This window comes from Pan troglodytes, chromosome 12 (assembly GCF_028858775.2).
Source record: "Pan troglodytes isolate AG18354 chromosome 12, NHGRI_mPanTro3-v2.0_pri, whole genome shotgun sequence".
Lineage (NCBI taxonomy): Eukaryota > Metazoa > Chordata > Mammalia > Primates > Hominidae > Pan > Pan troglodytes.
Window position 1 is genome coordinate 36,954,558 of NC_072410.2, and position 16,747 is coordinate 36,971,304.

The 16,747-nt window shown below is 52.0% G+C and overlaps 1 protein-coding gene across 3 annotated transcripts in view; it reads right to left on the reverse strand.

The window, feature by feature from the left end:
* Positions 1–12,795: 12,795 nt before the first annotated feature.
* ATOH8 (atonal bHLH transcription factor 8) overlaps positions 12,796–16,747 on the reverse strand; it is a 34,290-nt gene continuing 30,338 nt past the window's right edge. For 2 of the 3 annotated variants that reach the window (XR_010149078.1, XM_016948896.4), the window contains 2 exons: positions 16,190–16,247; positions 12,796–13,977 (listed from right to left, as the gene is read on the reverse strand). Coding sequence is in view for 2 of the 3 variants with exons in the window: in XM_016948896.4 (XP_016804385.1) it covers positions 16,221–16,247 (27 nt within the window). In the remaining variant the exon portion in view is untranslated. The remainder of the gene's footprint in view (positions 13,978–16,189; positions 16,248–16,747) is intronic. The other variant, XM_016948897.4, reaches the window with a different exon arrangement.

The following is a 16,747-nucleotide window of genomic DNA, read 5'->3' on the forward strand; positions in this document are numbered from 1 at the left end:
GACTGTTGGCAGGAAGCCTCGGTTCTTTGCCACATGGGTCTTCTCTCCATAGGGCTGCTACATTGTCCTCATGACATGGCAGCTGGTTTTCCCCAGAGTGGATGATGCAAGAGACAGAGAGCAAGAAGGAAGCCAACTGCCTCTTCAGTTCAACCTCAGGTGTTCATTGCTTCTACCACGTTCTATGCGTTAGAAGCAAGTCACAAAGTGCAGGCTATGCTTAAAGGAAGGGAATTAAGCCTCCACCTAAATGAAAGAAGGACTGTCAAATAATTGATGGCCATATATAAAACTACCTAGCACAGGGCACATCCAGGCAGTGTTGCACATACCTCTTCTGCTTGCACCCGTTGACTAGAACTCAGTCCCACCGCCATACAGAGCCCCATGGGAAGCTGAGAGACATTGTCTTCATTGTAGTGGCTGTCCACACAACTAGAAATTGGTGGTCTATTACTGTGGGAGAGAAATGGGAAATTAATAACATTTTTGCCTCAGAGGAAGCAAAAACACAAATATGCTAGGAGGAAAAAAAAAGAATCCTGTGGAATATAATTTACATTCTAGGAGAAGAAAACATGTTTTTTCATCATTGACATTCTTGAAAATGCTCATGACATATAGTTGAGTGAAAAATGCAGGTTGAATAGAGCATGATGCCATTTATGACAATGTGCATATGTATATATCAGTGAGTGTGGAGGCAGAGAGGTGCCTGGAAGGATGTTCACCAACACAGTCACTGTGGTTATCTCCAGGTGATTAGATTATTGGTGATTTCCTCATATATTTCTATGTTATCTTTCTATATCATTTACTGTTTCTCAAAAAAAAAACCAGAAAAAGCTATAAAAATATTTCTTCCTACTCTTTCTAATCAACCCCCCACGGCCCCCACCCCAAGCTGGTCTAGAGGAAGAAGACTGATGAGGAATTCCTGGCGCTGTGCAGTGAGTCTGGCTGGTGAACCTGTCAGCTCTGAGTCATGCCAAGTGCAGGGCAGGCAGGTGGGGCGGGGCCAGGGGCCTGGTTAGACAGTCAGGATGTGCCAGTGAACACAGCATCAGGGCATGAAGTCACAGCTGGGACCATGTGAGTGGAGAGGGGTTATGCCAAAAATCATGAAAGCAGAGGTCAGAGGCTGCAGAGTCGCCCAAATGGTGAGAGTGGCCAAGGTGTGGTGTTGGAGGGGATGTTCCAGGGTCCAGGGTCCACATGTTGACCCTGAATGTCAATGATGAAAAAACATGTGGACCTTGCATCAGGGCCAGGCATCAGGCTGAGGACAATGTTCCCACTTCCAACAAGCCCCCAGGGCTGGGAGGAGAAGAGAGTCCAGGAAGCTATGCTCTATATAAGAGATGGGAGCCAGTGCAGGTTGAAAAGACCCCAGGTGCCTCCCCCACCCCCAGGGCACAGCTAGGTAGGAGCAGCCAACTGGATTGCAGCCCCAACATAGCCACGAGGGCTGCCAGGGAGCCTGTTGCTGCCCCAGCAAGAGAGTTGGCTGCCAGGTATGACTGCGCTGCCCTCTGCTCAGGCAAGGACGGTGACTGGGTTTAATGTCGCTTGCCAGCTCTGATCTGTGACAGTAGCTCTCTGGACTATGGGGCTGAGAAAGATTCTAAGACCAAGCTGGAGCTTAGGAGGAACTGCTGAAGTGATTAATTAGTGATGTCTGCCAAGCCACAAAAGGAGGGTATTTTAGCCCAAGTGCCACCATTCCAGCAGGCACTCTTTTTCCACTAGGGGTTCACCCTCACCTCTTCTTCCCCCACTTGTCTGCCTTCCATCGTAAGGAAAACTTCCATTGTAAGGAATATTACCCACAATCCTATGTTTTCATTCTGGCCATTCACTGCTAGAGTTTTCTGCACACAGAGAGCCTTTTTATGTCATTCTCATCACAAAGTACATCCTAACTGTAAATGCTTTTCCACTTGGTATTACAGTACAAGGGTTTTCCTATGATTGTTTTTTAATATCCTTTTTAAAAAAGTAACACAAGATTGTTGTAGAAAGTACAGAGTACCAGCAATGAAAAAAAACCTTAAAACCTTTCATTCTAAAACCCATAGAGGACCCCAGAGCCTGCCAGGCAGTAGCGGACCAGGAGGATCCTCATACTAAGCGATAGCGCTGGGAATGGCCATAAGTATCACAATTACCTGGGATGCTTTAAAAAAAAATGCAGATTCCGTCTTACACACATGTTAGAAAACGTCAGTCCTCCCCCACCCACCTCCCCTATAAAAACAAAAATAGGCAAAGACTATAATAAACAAGACAATTCACAGAAACAGAAATTCAAGCGGTCAATAAATATGAACAATGTTCTTCTCTATTAGGCAGGAAAATGAAAATTAAAGCAATGAGATGCCTTCCCTGCTTCCCCAGAAGACTGGCAAGAACTCAAGTGTGATAACGTCCAGCACAGGCAGAGAAATGGGCATGAATTGCTTCAACCTCTTGGGAAAGTAATCTAGAGTTGTTTATTAAAATTAAAAATACTCTATACATACACTGGACAGAATAACCACACTTCCATGATCTAGTCTACAGAAGTCAAACCACCAGGACATAAAGATACATGTACAAGTACATTTAATGAAGCATTCATCCATTTGTGCAACAAATATTTGTTCATCAGCTACTAGAGACTGAGGACAGCATTCCTAGTTCCAAAAAGCCCCAAGGGGGCACTGTTTAGACACTAGGGATACAGTGGTCAGCAAAACAAAAACCCCTGCTCTCATGAACTTTACGGTCTAGAGGGAGGTGATAGTGTTTTCAAACTGACATAGCGTGGCAGAGAGTGATGAGTACTATGGAGAAAATAAAGCAGGGGAGAGAGTGCTAGGAGAAGTAGGGGAGTATTGCATTTAAAATAGAGCCATTGGCTGGGCGCGGTGGCTCACACCTGTAATCCCAGCAATTTGGGAGGCCGAAGTGGGCAGATCGCTTGAGGTCAGGAGTTAGAGACCAGCCTGGCCAACATGGTGGAACCCCGTCTTTACTAAAAATACAAAAATTAGCCAGATGTGATGGCACACACCTGTAATCCCAGCTACTCAGAGGCTGAGGCAGAAGAATCGCTTGAACCTGGGAGGCAGAGTTTGCAGTGATCCAAGATCTCACCACTGCACTCCAGCCTGGGTGACAGAGTGGGATTCTGTCTCAAAAAACAAACAAACAAACAAACAAACAAATAAATAAATAAATAAATAAAATCGAGCCATCATGGAAGGGCTTGCTAAGAAGGTGGTATTCAATCAGAGAACTGAAGATAATGAGGGAACGAGCCAAATGGATACTGGGGAAAGAGCATTCCAGGCAGGGGGAACAGCCGATGCGAAGGCCTAATGCAAAGAGTGGCTGGGTTTGGTGTGTCAAAGAACCACACAGATGACAGCAGTGAAGGTGAGGTCAAGGAGGTGCCAGGGCAGGTGGTGCAGGGCCTTGAAGGCAAGGATTCAGCTTCGCTCTGGGTGATGCAGATAGGAATATCTATTGTGATAGACAGAGCGATATCTATTCCTATTCATCTCTGGGATACAGACAGGAATTGGAAGTCAGCAGCCTATGAAGGGCGTGGCCCTGAGTGAGTGGGGAGTCCCGAGGACTGAGCCCTGGGGTATGACAACAGGCAAAGGGGGCCTGGAAGGAGCAGCCGGAGAAGCAGGAGCCAAACCAGGGAGACGGAGCTGCAGAGCCAGTGAAGACAACATCTCAGCAGGGGAACGGGCTGCGCCGATGCCTGATACGTCCAGTCCAATGAGGCCTAATGCTCGACCTGTGGAGTCAGCACCATGGACACCCTGAAGAGACCAGCTCAGGGGAAGGATGTGGATCGCTGCTGGTGGGCACTTGAATAAGCCCCTCAGGGAGGAGAGTGGGAAGGACCTCCGAGAGCAGAGACGGCAGCTGACAGGCCCGGGGCAGCAGCTGCGGAGGGGCAGCTGTGTTTCTCCAGAGAACAATGGGGTACCCTGTGTCCTTGAGCTCCAAGGCGGGCGCCTCTCTCCCAGGGCCAGGAGGAAAGCGGATCCCTGCGTTAATTAAGTCTCATCAGCAGCAAGGCAGTGCTTGCCAAAGTCCTGCCTCTGAGGAAGCACTGGGCAGCAGGGACAGGCGCTGGCTCCTTGGGAAAGTGCTCAGGCCTGGGAGGAAATGAGCCCTGCCTAAGGTCCCAGCCAAAGGAAGGCCACAGCCCTGGGAGGGGCCCAGAGGACCTGGGCAAGGACAGGCCGACCGGGGCCAGTGCTGAGGGGGAAGGCAGATGGAATGAAATGCCTCTGCCTGCCTGTTGTGGATGATGCCCAGTGGGGCAGGGCTGGCTCTAAACGCTGGGTTTAGAGTAGAAATTCCTTAGATATTTAACTCAGTCTGGTGTTGAATGAGCAGATATTATCCTCTCCGTCTCTGGGATACAGACAGGAATTGGAAGTCAGCAGCCTGAGTGGGGAGTCCCAAGGACTGAGCCCCGGAGTGTGACAACAGGCCAAGGGGGCCTGGAAGGAGCAGCCAAAGAAGCAGGAGCCAAACCAGGGAGACGGAGGCGCAGAGCCAGTGAAGACAGCGTCTCAGCAGGGGAACGGGCTGCGTCCGTTAAGTACCTGGAAGAGGCTTTAGTCACCATCTCTTCCAACCACTTTTTACAAAGAGAGAAACTGAGGCTCAGGGAAGGGAGCGACTTGCCCTGGGTCACACAGCCAGTGAGTGGCAGGGCCAAGAAACAGCACTAGGGCCCTTGGCACCCTGTGACCACCCGCGGGCCAGACAGTGCCCAGCAGATGTTGCTGCCACTGGAATCCACGCACTGAGGAAAGCAGCTGAGGCAGAATGGGCCAAGATAAAGCGGGGAGAGCTGAGAGAGGGCTGGCTCTGAGAGGGGTGGGCTCTGTGGGGAGGAAAGGGGGTCCTGAGGACAGGCCTGGCTCAGTGGGAGACAGAGACAAAGCTCTGCAGGGAGGCAGGCCTCAAGGTAGGCTCAGGACCTGGGGCTGGGGGCTGCAGACGGGCCCTGGGAGGAATGGACCCTGCCACCTTGTCGTGTGCGCGAGACATTCACTTCAATCCCTCCGAATGGCTTGGGGCTGGAGAAGCGCAGTACTTCTCGGGGTTCCCCTCACTGTGTGCTCCGTCTGGCTCCAGCTCCTTAGCCATTTTGTGCCGAGAGCATTCATCCTATTTCATACTTCCCTCCCACACCTGACTCTGCTAGGCTCTGCAGGATAACCCCAGGGCCGGGCTGGGCTGCGCTGGGGTGGGCAGGACCCTGCAGCCACTCGCCAGGGCAGAGAATCGCGAAAAACTTTTCTAGCCCAGGCCAGCAGCGCTGCATCAATGCAGGTCCTGAGGGCCGTTCTGCCCTGGGGAGATGACCACACTCACTACCTTCCAGGAGTGCACGACGGAGCCAGGAAGACAGATGGAGGTGCAAGGAACCAGGCCATGGGGGAGAGAGGACATGTCCTGGGAGGCCCAGGCACAGGGAGGTTTGGTCCAAGGTCAAAGCAGCTTTAGTTGAGCAGCAAGTTTGAGGTCTGGGGAGGGGAGCTTTATCCAGATTTGAAGGGTGAATCCCCATTTATTTGTAATTCCTCTAGAGATGCTGTGTTGTTTTGTTTAACAACTCTGGAAGGTCTTTGCTCTTTCAAATAATTCTCTGGCTCAAAAGAAAATCTCTCAGGAGGGGAAATACAGCTGTTTCAGCAAGAACAGAGTGCGCCCTGGGTCTCTGGGGGCAGTAGAGCCAGCGAAGAGTTTTAATCTGACCCTGAACGCCAGCATCGGGGCAGGACAAGGCAGTATAAGGACCAGGTGGGAGACTGCCAAGCCAGGAGCGACCTCAGAGGTTGCAGGCATGGAGTGAAGGATCGGGCCAAGCTGGAGCCCAGGCCTTCGGGTTCCCAGAGGGACCCATGTTGTCTGCGTGGACAACATGGAGGCTCGACTCTGGGCATCTCCTCACTTGCCTGAACTGGGGTTCTGGGCCCCCTAGCCCATTAATCCCCAGCTTGTCTGCCCGCTAGAAAGGGGTCTCCATGGGAGGTGCTGACAGGGAAGGGCAGGGGCAGTTGTTCAGAACAGCGTGTCCAGCTCCTTGTAGGAACAGGACCTGTGAGGCTGCCAAAAGGGGCCAGGGCCTCCCGGGCAACTGCTCCCCTCAAACCTGGCTCCTGTCCAGCCCTGTTCTCAAAACCAGGGAAGGCAGCCCTGACAGATGGCACCAACACTGAGCTGTCAGCCTTCCCAGCAGGCCCCACAGTCCAGCAGGACCAAGTGTCCTGTGGAGTTTAGAGAACAAGGCTGGCCCCGGCTTTCCCCCCAGGGGTGACCACTCCCCAGGTACCTCCCAGACAGCTTCCCCACTCAGGGCTTCAGCCTTTGCTTTAAGTTTGGAGACTGAGCTCACTGAAGGCCTTCTGTCAGTGCCTGGGGCAACCGTGTGGGTAAGAACATGAACATCCTGGCCCCTTCTAAATCCAAACATTCTAGTGGTTCCAAAAACCAACAGTGCCCAAACTATGTTCTGGGGACCTTTCTTGGTGTCCCATGAGAGATGGGTCCCTGTAATAAAGGATAAGCATTCTCCATCAACAGAAATGTGGTCTATCCATACAATGGAGCATTGTTCAGCCATGAAAAGCAATGAAATTCTGATACATGCCAACACGCAGATGGACCTTGAAAACATTACACATAGTGAAATAAGCCAACAGAGAAGGACAAATATTGTGTGATTCCACTGGTATGAAGTACCTGGAATAGGCAAGTTCATACAGACAGGAAGTAGAATAAAGGTTATCAGGGCTGGGGGGAGGCAGGGAGGGAGAATTATTGTTTAATGGGTGCAGAGTTTTTGTTGGCGATGATGAAAACGTTTGGGGTGCAGATAACGGTCATGGTTGCACATATTATGAATGTATTTAATGCCACTGAATTGTACACTTAATGGTCAAAATGCTAAATATTATTTTATGGATATTTTACCATAATACATTTTTTTAAAGGATAAGTGTTCATAAAAGTTTGAGAGGCACGGAGTTTAAAAAGTTAAATGAGTTTTTCTACTGCAGGACTTTTCAGAGCCTTTAGGAAAAGGATATATTACACTGTGGTCCTCAACAGACGGGATCATTGAACCGGTTGCTTTTAGATAGCCTAATCTTATTCATCTTAGAGCTGCTCCCCAGATTACAATGTTTGACTTCCTAGGCTGCCTCTCACACCAGACCTGTCCAGAAAAAGCACTTAAATCTTCATCAAACCTCTTGTCCTGATTTTTATTTAGGAAATAAAGGTCAGTGTGGCCATCTCAAAGCATACTAAAAATAAAGAAATAAATAAACTTGCTGGTTTTGTTCTATTTTCTTCTCCAAAAATGGAGATTCCTTTCCTGGGATTTGGAAACATTTTTTAGTTCTTTATTTAAGAAAAGAAAAAATGTGTGTGTGTGTGTGTGTGTGTGTTTGTGTGTGTGTATCATGTGCATGTGTGTGCCTGCCAGAGGGGAATTCTCTAGAAACTTCTGGTTGTGGTGCTGGAAATGAAATCCCAAAGGATGAAAGCATGTTGTCTGTGGGCCAGATGGCTTTGGAGGTGGTTGGGGGCACAGGCTTGGCTCTGCCAGTTTCTTGGGGAGGGGGCAGGCTCTGTCCTGGCCTCACTCCTCGCTGTGTGGCCCATCTGCTGCCTTTGGACAAGCCTTGGTGACAGGAGAGCCCGGGGAGAGGCTGGCTCGTCCAGGGAGGTGCATCTTTCCTCCCGGAGGTGAGATCCTGGATACTTGCGCGGCCGAGGGTGGGTGAGCGCCCTCACCAGCTGCTGTATTTGCTCATAGTCTATCCATTAGCCACCATATTGGTGGTGATGGGCATGAAGGGGGGCAGGGGAAGATGTTAGAATGAAGAAAAAATACTAGATTTAAGTGCCAGCTGTGAGACAACCTCGGGTGAGTCACAGCCCAGAAATGTAGCACCAGGGAGTGAAGCCAGAGGGGAAAAAAGTTACAACTGCCGGAAACATGATGAACCTGTCAAAAATACATGAAATCAGCTGCATAAGTTAGGAAGTAAAAGGCAAGGTCCTGTTTGTTTTTTCATGCATGTAAGCATTTAAAAAGATTCATCAGGAATGGAAAAAATAATTCCTCTCCACACCACTGCCTTGGGTGAGGGATGTTTTGGGGAAACTGAGGAAAGGTGTGTGTGTTCCCTTGAGGGCCACAAGGTAGAGAGAAGGAGGCAGCCATAGGGAGCCCCTGAGCAAAAGATGAATTCAGTGGGCCCCAAAGATCGAAGCCAAGGATGTAAGTCCCTCGAGAATCCTCAGAGACACGGGCAATGCTGGGCTGGCTTCCCACTGAACATGGCGTGGGAGTGGAGATGTTTTTATTTATATGTGAAAAGGCAAGATGAGCCCCGAGGGCAGAAGGGTGGCCATCTAGGTTGTTGCTGCCAGGTTAAGTAGGGCCTCTCTGTCCGCCCCAGGTTCTGGGATTGAAAGAACTAGAGTTCCCCGGGGACCAGGCGCTAGGCGGGATACAACGCCGGGTAATGTTAGGACAAAAAGAAACTGCTTCCTTTGCAGCAAACATTAAGATCAGAAAGAATCTTGTTTCATGGGCAGCCAGAGAGAAGGACGCAGGGCCACGGCTGAGAAAGAGGGGCTGTTAATGATATCTCAGGATGGGATTCGGCCACCACCCCCAGACGGCCAAGCTGTGGGCATGCCCAGATGTAGTGGCGACAGGGAGACGTTGTGGACCTGGAGGGCACACAATACCATCATGATGGTCAGCTAAGAGCCTAGGCTGTAGTCTGGAGGCAATGGGCCCAGGGAGGAAGTTTGGAAATAAACCCCTATCAGCCATGGCAGAGGCAGGGTTGGAAGTCACAGACCATTGACAGACAGGCCAGTCAGGAGGCAGCCACATGGCCCGTGAGCAACAGTGAAGGTGAAGCTCCTGACATCGCCTCAAACACACCATGCTGGGGTGGCCCGAGGAGGCTGGCCCACTCCAGGGAGGCCACGGGACCAGGGCGGCAGAGGGAGCTCATCTCTCCGATCGATTAGTAGTAACTGCTTGGAGCATTGTCTGGAGCGGAATTCAGGCAGTGTAGGAGCCCCTGGAGAAAAAGAGCCACTGTTGATTAGTGATGTCCGAGGCAGGGCTGTAAGGAGGCTTGGCGGCATTCATTCACTCATCTACACATTCAGTAACTGTTCATTCAGTGCCTGTGTGCCAGCACGTGTGCTGTGATGCTGTCCTCTTCGCTCAGTTCTCAAAGACTCAGCCACATAAAGAGCAAAAAGGTCCAAGGCCAGGCTTCTCTCGGCTCTAAGCCCCTCTCCCTTCAAGCCTCTCCGAAGCCATATAAAAGATCACCTGGCCTGGGTCCTGTTTTCTCCAGGTCTTGAACAAATTAGATGCTTGGGAGTTATTTGTGGAAGGAAGAAAACAAAAATGAGTGAATTACCACATTTTCCATGTTTTATTCATTCATTCAGCAAAGAAACCAATATATACACTTTGCAAGAAGGCCGTTTCGAGGATCAGGGGTCGAATTAGATCCAAACTTTGCTCCCCAGGAATTCATAGTACCATCTGAGATTAGACATGTACCCACAGTTCTGGAAAACACTGTCATTGTTTGTCTATCTAAGTTCCTCAGGATGCCTGGCTTCAGGGAGGCAGGCATAGTTTGTCTGGGGTCCGGGTCACCAGAAGGGAGACATGTGGGAGGGCAAAACCTGGGGGCAAAGGGAGAAGCCAGCTGCTCCTCACAAAGCAGGGACCCTGTGCCCCGCTGTCTTCCTGGAACCAGGAAACAGAAAGCAGCTGTGAAGGTGGCAGGGCAGCAAGAGAGCAAGACGAGAACAACGGTACAGATCCACTCAAAGGGTTTCCTTGGAGATGTCTGAGTCTTGCTGTTTGTTGCCTGGGATGCTGGCAATGACCACTTCATGGCTCAGGAAGCAGCATAGGAGGGAGGCAAGTGTAGCCCCAACTCCAGTCCCCTCGCCGGCTTCCCACGGCTGACCACAGCGCGGCCCCTGTCTTATCCTAATTAGCTGCACCTATGCCTCTGTCCAGGCTCACTGGCAAGCTCTTGAGCAGAGAGGAGCTCTGTACCTCCAGCTCCCAACACAGTCCCTGCACGTGGAAATGCTACCCAGTTCCCAGCCCCTGGGACCTGCCTACTCATGCCTCCACTAGCTGTGAGAAAGGGGAATTTGGTGGAGGTGGAGAAATCCAGAAAAAAAGAGAACAGAACAGAGCCTTGAAGGATGTGACCATGGAGACAGGAAGGAGCATAGTGTGGGGAGATGAACACTTGCTCAAAACCTCATCTCCAGAATTTAACCCTCTCTTCTGGGATAGTCTCAGGCCAGACCCAGGAAGCAGCACAGTCTGTGGGCAGTCTTTGGAGAGTCTTGCAAAGCTTGGCCTGTGAGCTGAGATCTCCAACTCCCAGAGCCATTCCTTCTGGTTTTGTCCTGCAGAGAGCAGGAGGCTGGCACACACACACATGAAGATGGGTGTGCACACGTGGGGCTTCATGCAGACATACCCATGAAGATCTTGCGGGCCCCTGGAGAGGGCCCCCTCATCCCTTTATGGCCTGTGCCTGGTGACCCAGAGCAGACAAGACAAGGAGAGTGTGCTACAAACATCCACAGGTGACTCTGTGACCACAAACCCAAGGCTGGACTGCAAAGTGCTTTCACAGGGCCCCATGAGGGCAGCTCCTCGTCATTTATATTTTGCTGAGGGTCTCCTTGAATGGCTGCTTGCATAAAAGTGTTTAGAAGACTGCCGCTGGAATCTGAATCTATCTGAAATGTAATTCCGTTTTCTGGAAATGTACACGAGTGTGTGTGTGGGTATGCATGTGCCCATGAGAGAGAGTGTGCATGTGTGTGCATATGAACACAAGTTGCTGTGCTGGAGAGGAAGCTGGGAAAGGAGAGGAGAGCATGCACTTTTAGTCATCCACATACATACATATGTGTGCACACACACACATCCACCCAGAGCCTGTCTCCCAAATCGATGGCTCAAAGTCACTTTCTTATCGTAGACCAGACCCCACTTAGACAAGCGGCTTCAACCTTGCCTGCACATTAAGATCACTTGAGGAGCTTGTAAAAATCCCAATGACCAGGCAACACCCTAGACCAATACATCAGAATTTCTGGAGATGAAATTGGGCATCAATACTTCATATCAATATTTAATATTTAATAATCTCCTTGGGTGATTCCAATTTCCTGCCAGCGCTGAGTGCTCCTCTGCATAGAAAGCCCTTTTCCTACTCCCCTGCTCAGAAAGCTTTTACTCACCATTTAAGACGCAAGTCCCATGGCTACTTTCCAGGGAAATCCTTCCTGAGAACCTCCCCAGGAGTTAGTTCTTCCTTTCCTGAAGCTCCCGACAACACCTTAGTCATCTGCTAGAATCATAATTATTTGCTTGTCTACCTGTCTGTCCCACCCTCCGTACAGAACCCAGAGCTCCGTGATGCCATGCATGACACAAGATCCATCTCTTCATTCCCACTGCCTATCTTAGTGTCTGACAGGCAGTTGGTCATCAATGATGCTTCAGAATGAAAGGGAAACATGTAATGAAGTATGTATGCAGGAGGGGGATGGGAGGTGGAGGATGTGCTGTTTCTGGGTGGTAAGGCCATGGGTTTGCTCCCTTGGCAGCAGAATGGGGTACACTCCCTTTGGTAATAGAAATGGTCTTCTATGTCAACAGTTTGATGCTGGTCAGTCCACATGTTCTGCTGCCTTAGGAAGTGCCATCAGGGTTACTCAGAGGCTCCGAGGGACAACAGAGCAGTGCTGTTATCTGTGCCAGCGTCACAGGGCGGCTGAACCTTCCTAACAGACCCTCCTGGCCCCATTCCATGCCCACTCTGTCCAGTCTGCTTCCAGAGCACCTTTGCTCTGAGGAGTGCTCAGGGCCACCTGGGTCCCCTGTTTCTGTGCCAGCCTAGGGATCCAAGACAGCATGGACACTGTGGTCCTTGGTAAAGGGCCAGCCTGAGAAACACTACTGCAAGGGGGGCTCCCTGCAGCCAGCCCCAGCCCAGCCCAGGAGTCTGAGCAGCAGAGACGAGAAAGTGACACTGGTGAAACCAAGGGACAAACTGTGTGCTGCATGGCTGCAGCCTCCGGTCCCCTCCTATCCCCCTTTCCTTGGCCAGCCCTGTCCCTTCTGCCTTGACAGTGCTCTCCTATTTTTTATCTTATCACCCCTTCCCCCAGTCCCAATGGGCCTTTATTGTCCCTACCTTAGGCCCGCTGAGGTGAAGCGATGTGACAAGGCCACACAAGAGACTTTGGGCTGGGACTGGTGATGGGGCTGGAAAAGGCTTGAGAGCACAGGATTTGAAGTGAGCCCATCCTGATTCGATGACTGGCTCTGTCACCGACTGACCCTGTCTACTTGAGGCCTCAGTTACCCCATCTGTGAAACGGGGTTAATAATAGGGGCCCCCATCTCATAAATCCATGGTACAGATTGAGTGCAGTGCGGACAGAGAGGGCTCCTCATGTGTTCCTGACCAGGCCTCCCAGTCACTAGTCCAGGCTGAGACTACTGTGGGAACCGCCCTCCACCCCCTTCCACACACAGACACACACGCTCTCACTCGCACAGCGCCTGATCCTGAAGGGCTCTCAACCTGTAGGTAGAAACCAACCCCCTCCCTCACACTCCCCAGCCGATGACCGGCCAAAGTCCTGGTCACCCACAGAGTCCACTCAACACAAGTATTTTCTTGACATTTTGGGGCTTTTACTTCAATTTGAAGCAGATGGTTGAGCACAGACGTGAACAGCTTTGGCCATTTGAGCACAAGGAAGGGGCGGGCCTTGGCTTTGAACACGCAGCCCCCATCCTCCACATACTGGCCCAGTCCCCTGGTCCCTTCCTTCTCTGCCCCTGCACACCCTGTAACAGACCACCGCCCTCCAAGTGGGGTGCCATCTTGCCCAGTAGGACGGCTCCAGCCAACCCAGCCTCTACTCCTTCCTCAGGCCACGGGCAGGCTGAACAAGAGAAAAACTCTTTTTCTGTCCATGGCAGGGCCTGCCCATGGTGCTGGCTGCCTGGGATGGGGGCCCATGGGGGTGGGTCACAGTGAGGAGAGGCTGGCTGCGGGAGCAAAGACCCACAGGTAGCTGCCCTGGGGCAAGTCCCTGGTGTAGGGGAGGGAGTAATATTGCTTCTCTCCCTGCTTACTCCCTTCTGGTGATGCTTAGGGCCCAAGGAGCCTGGACCCAGGGGACACTGAGAACTGGGGCCAGTGGCCTGGGCAGCCAATGAAGGGGAGAGAGTGGGCAGGGATCTCAGGCCCCACTCTCGGCCCCGCCCAGGCACCCCAGCCTCCCTCTCACAGCCCCTAAGGCTTGTCTTGCACTCAGCCAGTGCAAGGCCCAGTGGAGAGAGAGCGCCAGGTCAGAGGGCCAAGATGACCCCCAGGGGTCATCAAATGCCCATCCCTTCCATGAGTTCCTAGCAGAACCACTGATTCATCTTTGGCTTGAGATGGGGCTCAGGCAACAGGAGGAGCAAAAGTCACAGAGCAATGGTGTGGCTTTTCGCTGTGGGGTTTCATCACCCCATTTCCTTCGGTGTCTCTGTCCAATCTTTGGCAACGAACTTCTGCAGCTGGACAGTGGGCCTTGGGGTCTGAGTGAGTGGGGGGCTGAGCTCTCCCCTCCCCACCAGGCAGAGGGCAAAGTGCGAAGCAGCCTCGGAGTGGCTGGGTGAGGGCGGAGGGGAGAGGGAGGCAGGCGTGCTCCGATCCGACCCTGAGAGGCTGTAGGCTGGGCGTCTGGCGGCATCTTGGAGAAGACCACGAGGCTGGACTCAGCGAGCTCACCTTGTCCTCAGGCCTGACTGGAAGGAGGGCCCACAGTGGTGGCCTTGGTCTTGCCTGCAGCCAGTCACTCCTGAAAGACATGACCAGCCATTAAAAGCTGCCCCTGCTCCACCTGGTTCCTGTTTCTGGACAGCTGCAGAATGTCCCTTCACTGAGTCCTCCAGGCAGAGGGGCCTCCACCTTGAAGGGTTCGATAAGTGGAAGAGCCAGGATTCAAACCCCGGCCTGGCTGCCTCCAGAGCCCACACTGTCCCCCTGTTCCTTAGTGCTGCATTTCAGAGGCCCTGCGTTTTGGTTGGTTTGGGGAAAGAAGAGGACCACAGTGGGTAGTGGGAGCCAGGGCCGCTGGAAGCTCGGGGACACCTGGGGCTGACACCACAATCCCCAGGGCCACCCCTCTGAGGGATCTCAGAGGCCCGTCCCCACCCTGGGGTGGCAGGCTCAGTCCCACTGGAATGGCCATCTGCAGCTTCCTTGCGCTGCCCTAGGAGTCACAAGGCCCACTCTAGTTGTAGCACATTCACCTGCCAGCTGGGTGACCTAAAACAAGTCATTTGACTTCTCTAGGCCTCAGTGTCCTCATCTGTAAAATGGCGTGGCTGGAGCAGATCGATGAAAGCTCCTTTTAAGCAGGAGAATGAAGTACATGGAACACTAACACAGAAAACATGCGTCTGTCTATTTGACTGCAGTGGAGTCAGGGGACACAGAGGAAGGGGGACCCAGAGACCTACTGCATTCCTTCCAACAGAGAGCCTGGGACATGTCTGAGAATCAGGGTGCTAAGGAGCACAGTTTGAAAATTGCTGGGTTAGACCACCTTTAAGTTCCCTGCAGCCCTGATATGTGCAATCCTCATTCTGGCAGCTGAACTTGGCGCTCTGAGCAGAGGGTGTAACTGTCTACCAGGAAGGGATGGGACAGGGGGCAAGGTCATGGGGCCTGTGGGGTTTTAGCTCTCTGGGGAGGTCAGAGCCGGTGGGGAGGCTCTGTGAGACCTCCAGATCCACCCAGGATGAAAAATAACAAAGTCCCTGAACCTGGTACAACATAACCCTCTTAAAGCAACTCCAAACACCCTTTTGATTCGTGCCCCAACCCTCAACCAACAGCTATTAATAAGTAGTTATTTTTAAAGCAAAACATCTGTTAGGCACCTCCGACCTGCCAGGGAGCATTCTCATTCCCCTCTCTCATGAGTGAGCAATCCCAGGCTCTGAGAAGGAAGTGCTAGAAGTTGCCAGTGCCAGGATTTGAATCCAGATCGGCAGTGTTCATTCTACCACACAGAGGCTGCTCTCACTGAGACAGAGGCTTGGGGAGCCAGGATGGAGCCAAACCACGACGTGGAGGGCCTGCTAACCACAGGCCCTGGTGAGCCCCGCGGGCGGGGGCAGCCAGCCAAGACGCAAGTCTGGGGCAAGGCTGAAGTGGGGTCCAAGGAGGGCGAGGGAGCCGGGCCAGAGGGAGGGAGTGCTCTCCAGCTAATAGTGGCTCAGGAGGGAGAAAAGGAAAAGTGAGAGGCGGGAGCATCTTGATGTGGTAAATCCCAGGCTCACATTCTCCAAGCCCACTGTGCATGGCTGGCCCCAGCAGGAATCTGCTTTGTGTTACCGAGTCTGAGGAGGAGGATTAAGAAGCGGAAAGGAAACCCGTGGGGATGGCACTGGGTCTGTGGTCCACGGGGTGATTTACAGCTCGCGTCATCCCTGCGCTGGCTGCCTGGGCGGGCCCTGCCATGGGCAGAAAAGGTTTTTCTCTTGTTCAGCCTGCCCGTGGCCTGAGGAAGAAGGGGAGGCTGGGTTGGCTGGAGCCGTCCTCCTGGGCATGCTGTAAAGACGGTCGGGGCAGCCTAGGGCCAGCCCCAAGCCCTCTGTTGGCTCTTAGTCCCCGCTGAAGCCACAGCTACCATCCAGGATTAAAGGAGACAGCAGTTTCTCTCACCAAGGCCTGACCTTCAATTCTTGACCTCACCCTTTTCCTGGCGTCTACACTGGACCACCACCACCTCGGTCCAAGAATCTCAGCACATACATCATCCATCCAAGGAAGTCTTATGACAACTGGGATGTAATGGGAAGAACACTAGGAGGCCTCAGGTGCCAGGACTTTCTCTGCAATTCAGCAGCTGTGTGACCTTGGGTAACTCACTCTCCCGCTCTGTGCCTTCATTCCGTCACTTGTACAGTGAGGGGAGGGGAGGCAGATTAGCATTGCCCAAAAGGTGTTCTGTGAACACCAGCTAGGTGAGGCATTCCATGAGTTTGGGAAATACCACATACCTTGGTCCCACTTGGAAAGTCACTGCATGTATTAGCATGTCAAAGGCTCCAAAAAGTCCTGCAGTAAACAAATTTGTGTGGCTTTAATGACCCAGTTTCCCAACTGACTTTTTTTTTTTTTGAAACAGGGTCTCACTCTGTTATTTAGGCTGAGTGTAGTGGTTGTGATCATGGCTCAGCACAGCCTTGACCTTCTAGGCTCAGCGATCCTCCCGCCTCAGCCTCCCAAGGAGCTGGGACTACAGGCGTGCACCACCATGCCTGGCTAATTTTTTATTTTATTTTTTATAGAGACAAGGCCTCACTATGTTGCCCAGGCTGGTCTTGAAATCCCAGATGCAAGCAATCCCCTCACCTCAGCCTCCCAAACTTACAGGCGTGAGCCACTGCAGCCAGCCTTCCCAACTGATTTGACCGTGTAATTGCTACTGCATTGTGAGGAGCAGAAACTCACTTCAACCCTCCAGGAAAGGGAAGCTCACTTAAAGTTACAAAAGGGCATTTCACAGAGACCAGGGGGAAGGTCTCAGGATAGGTAGCAAAGGGCTTGCAAAGGTC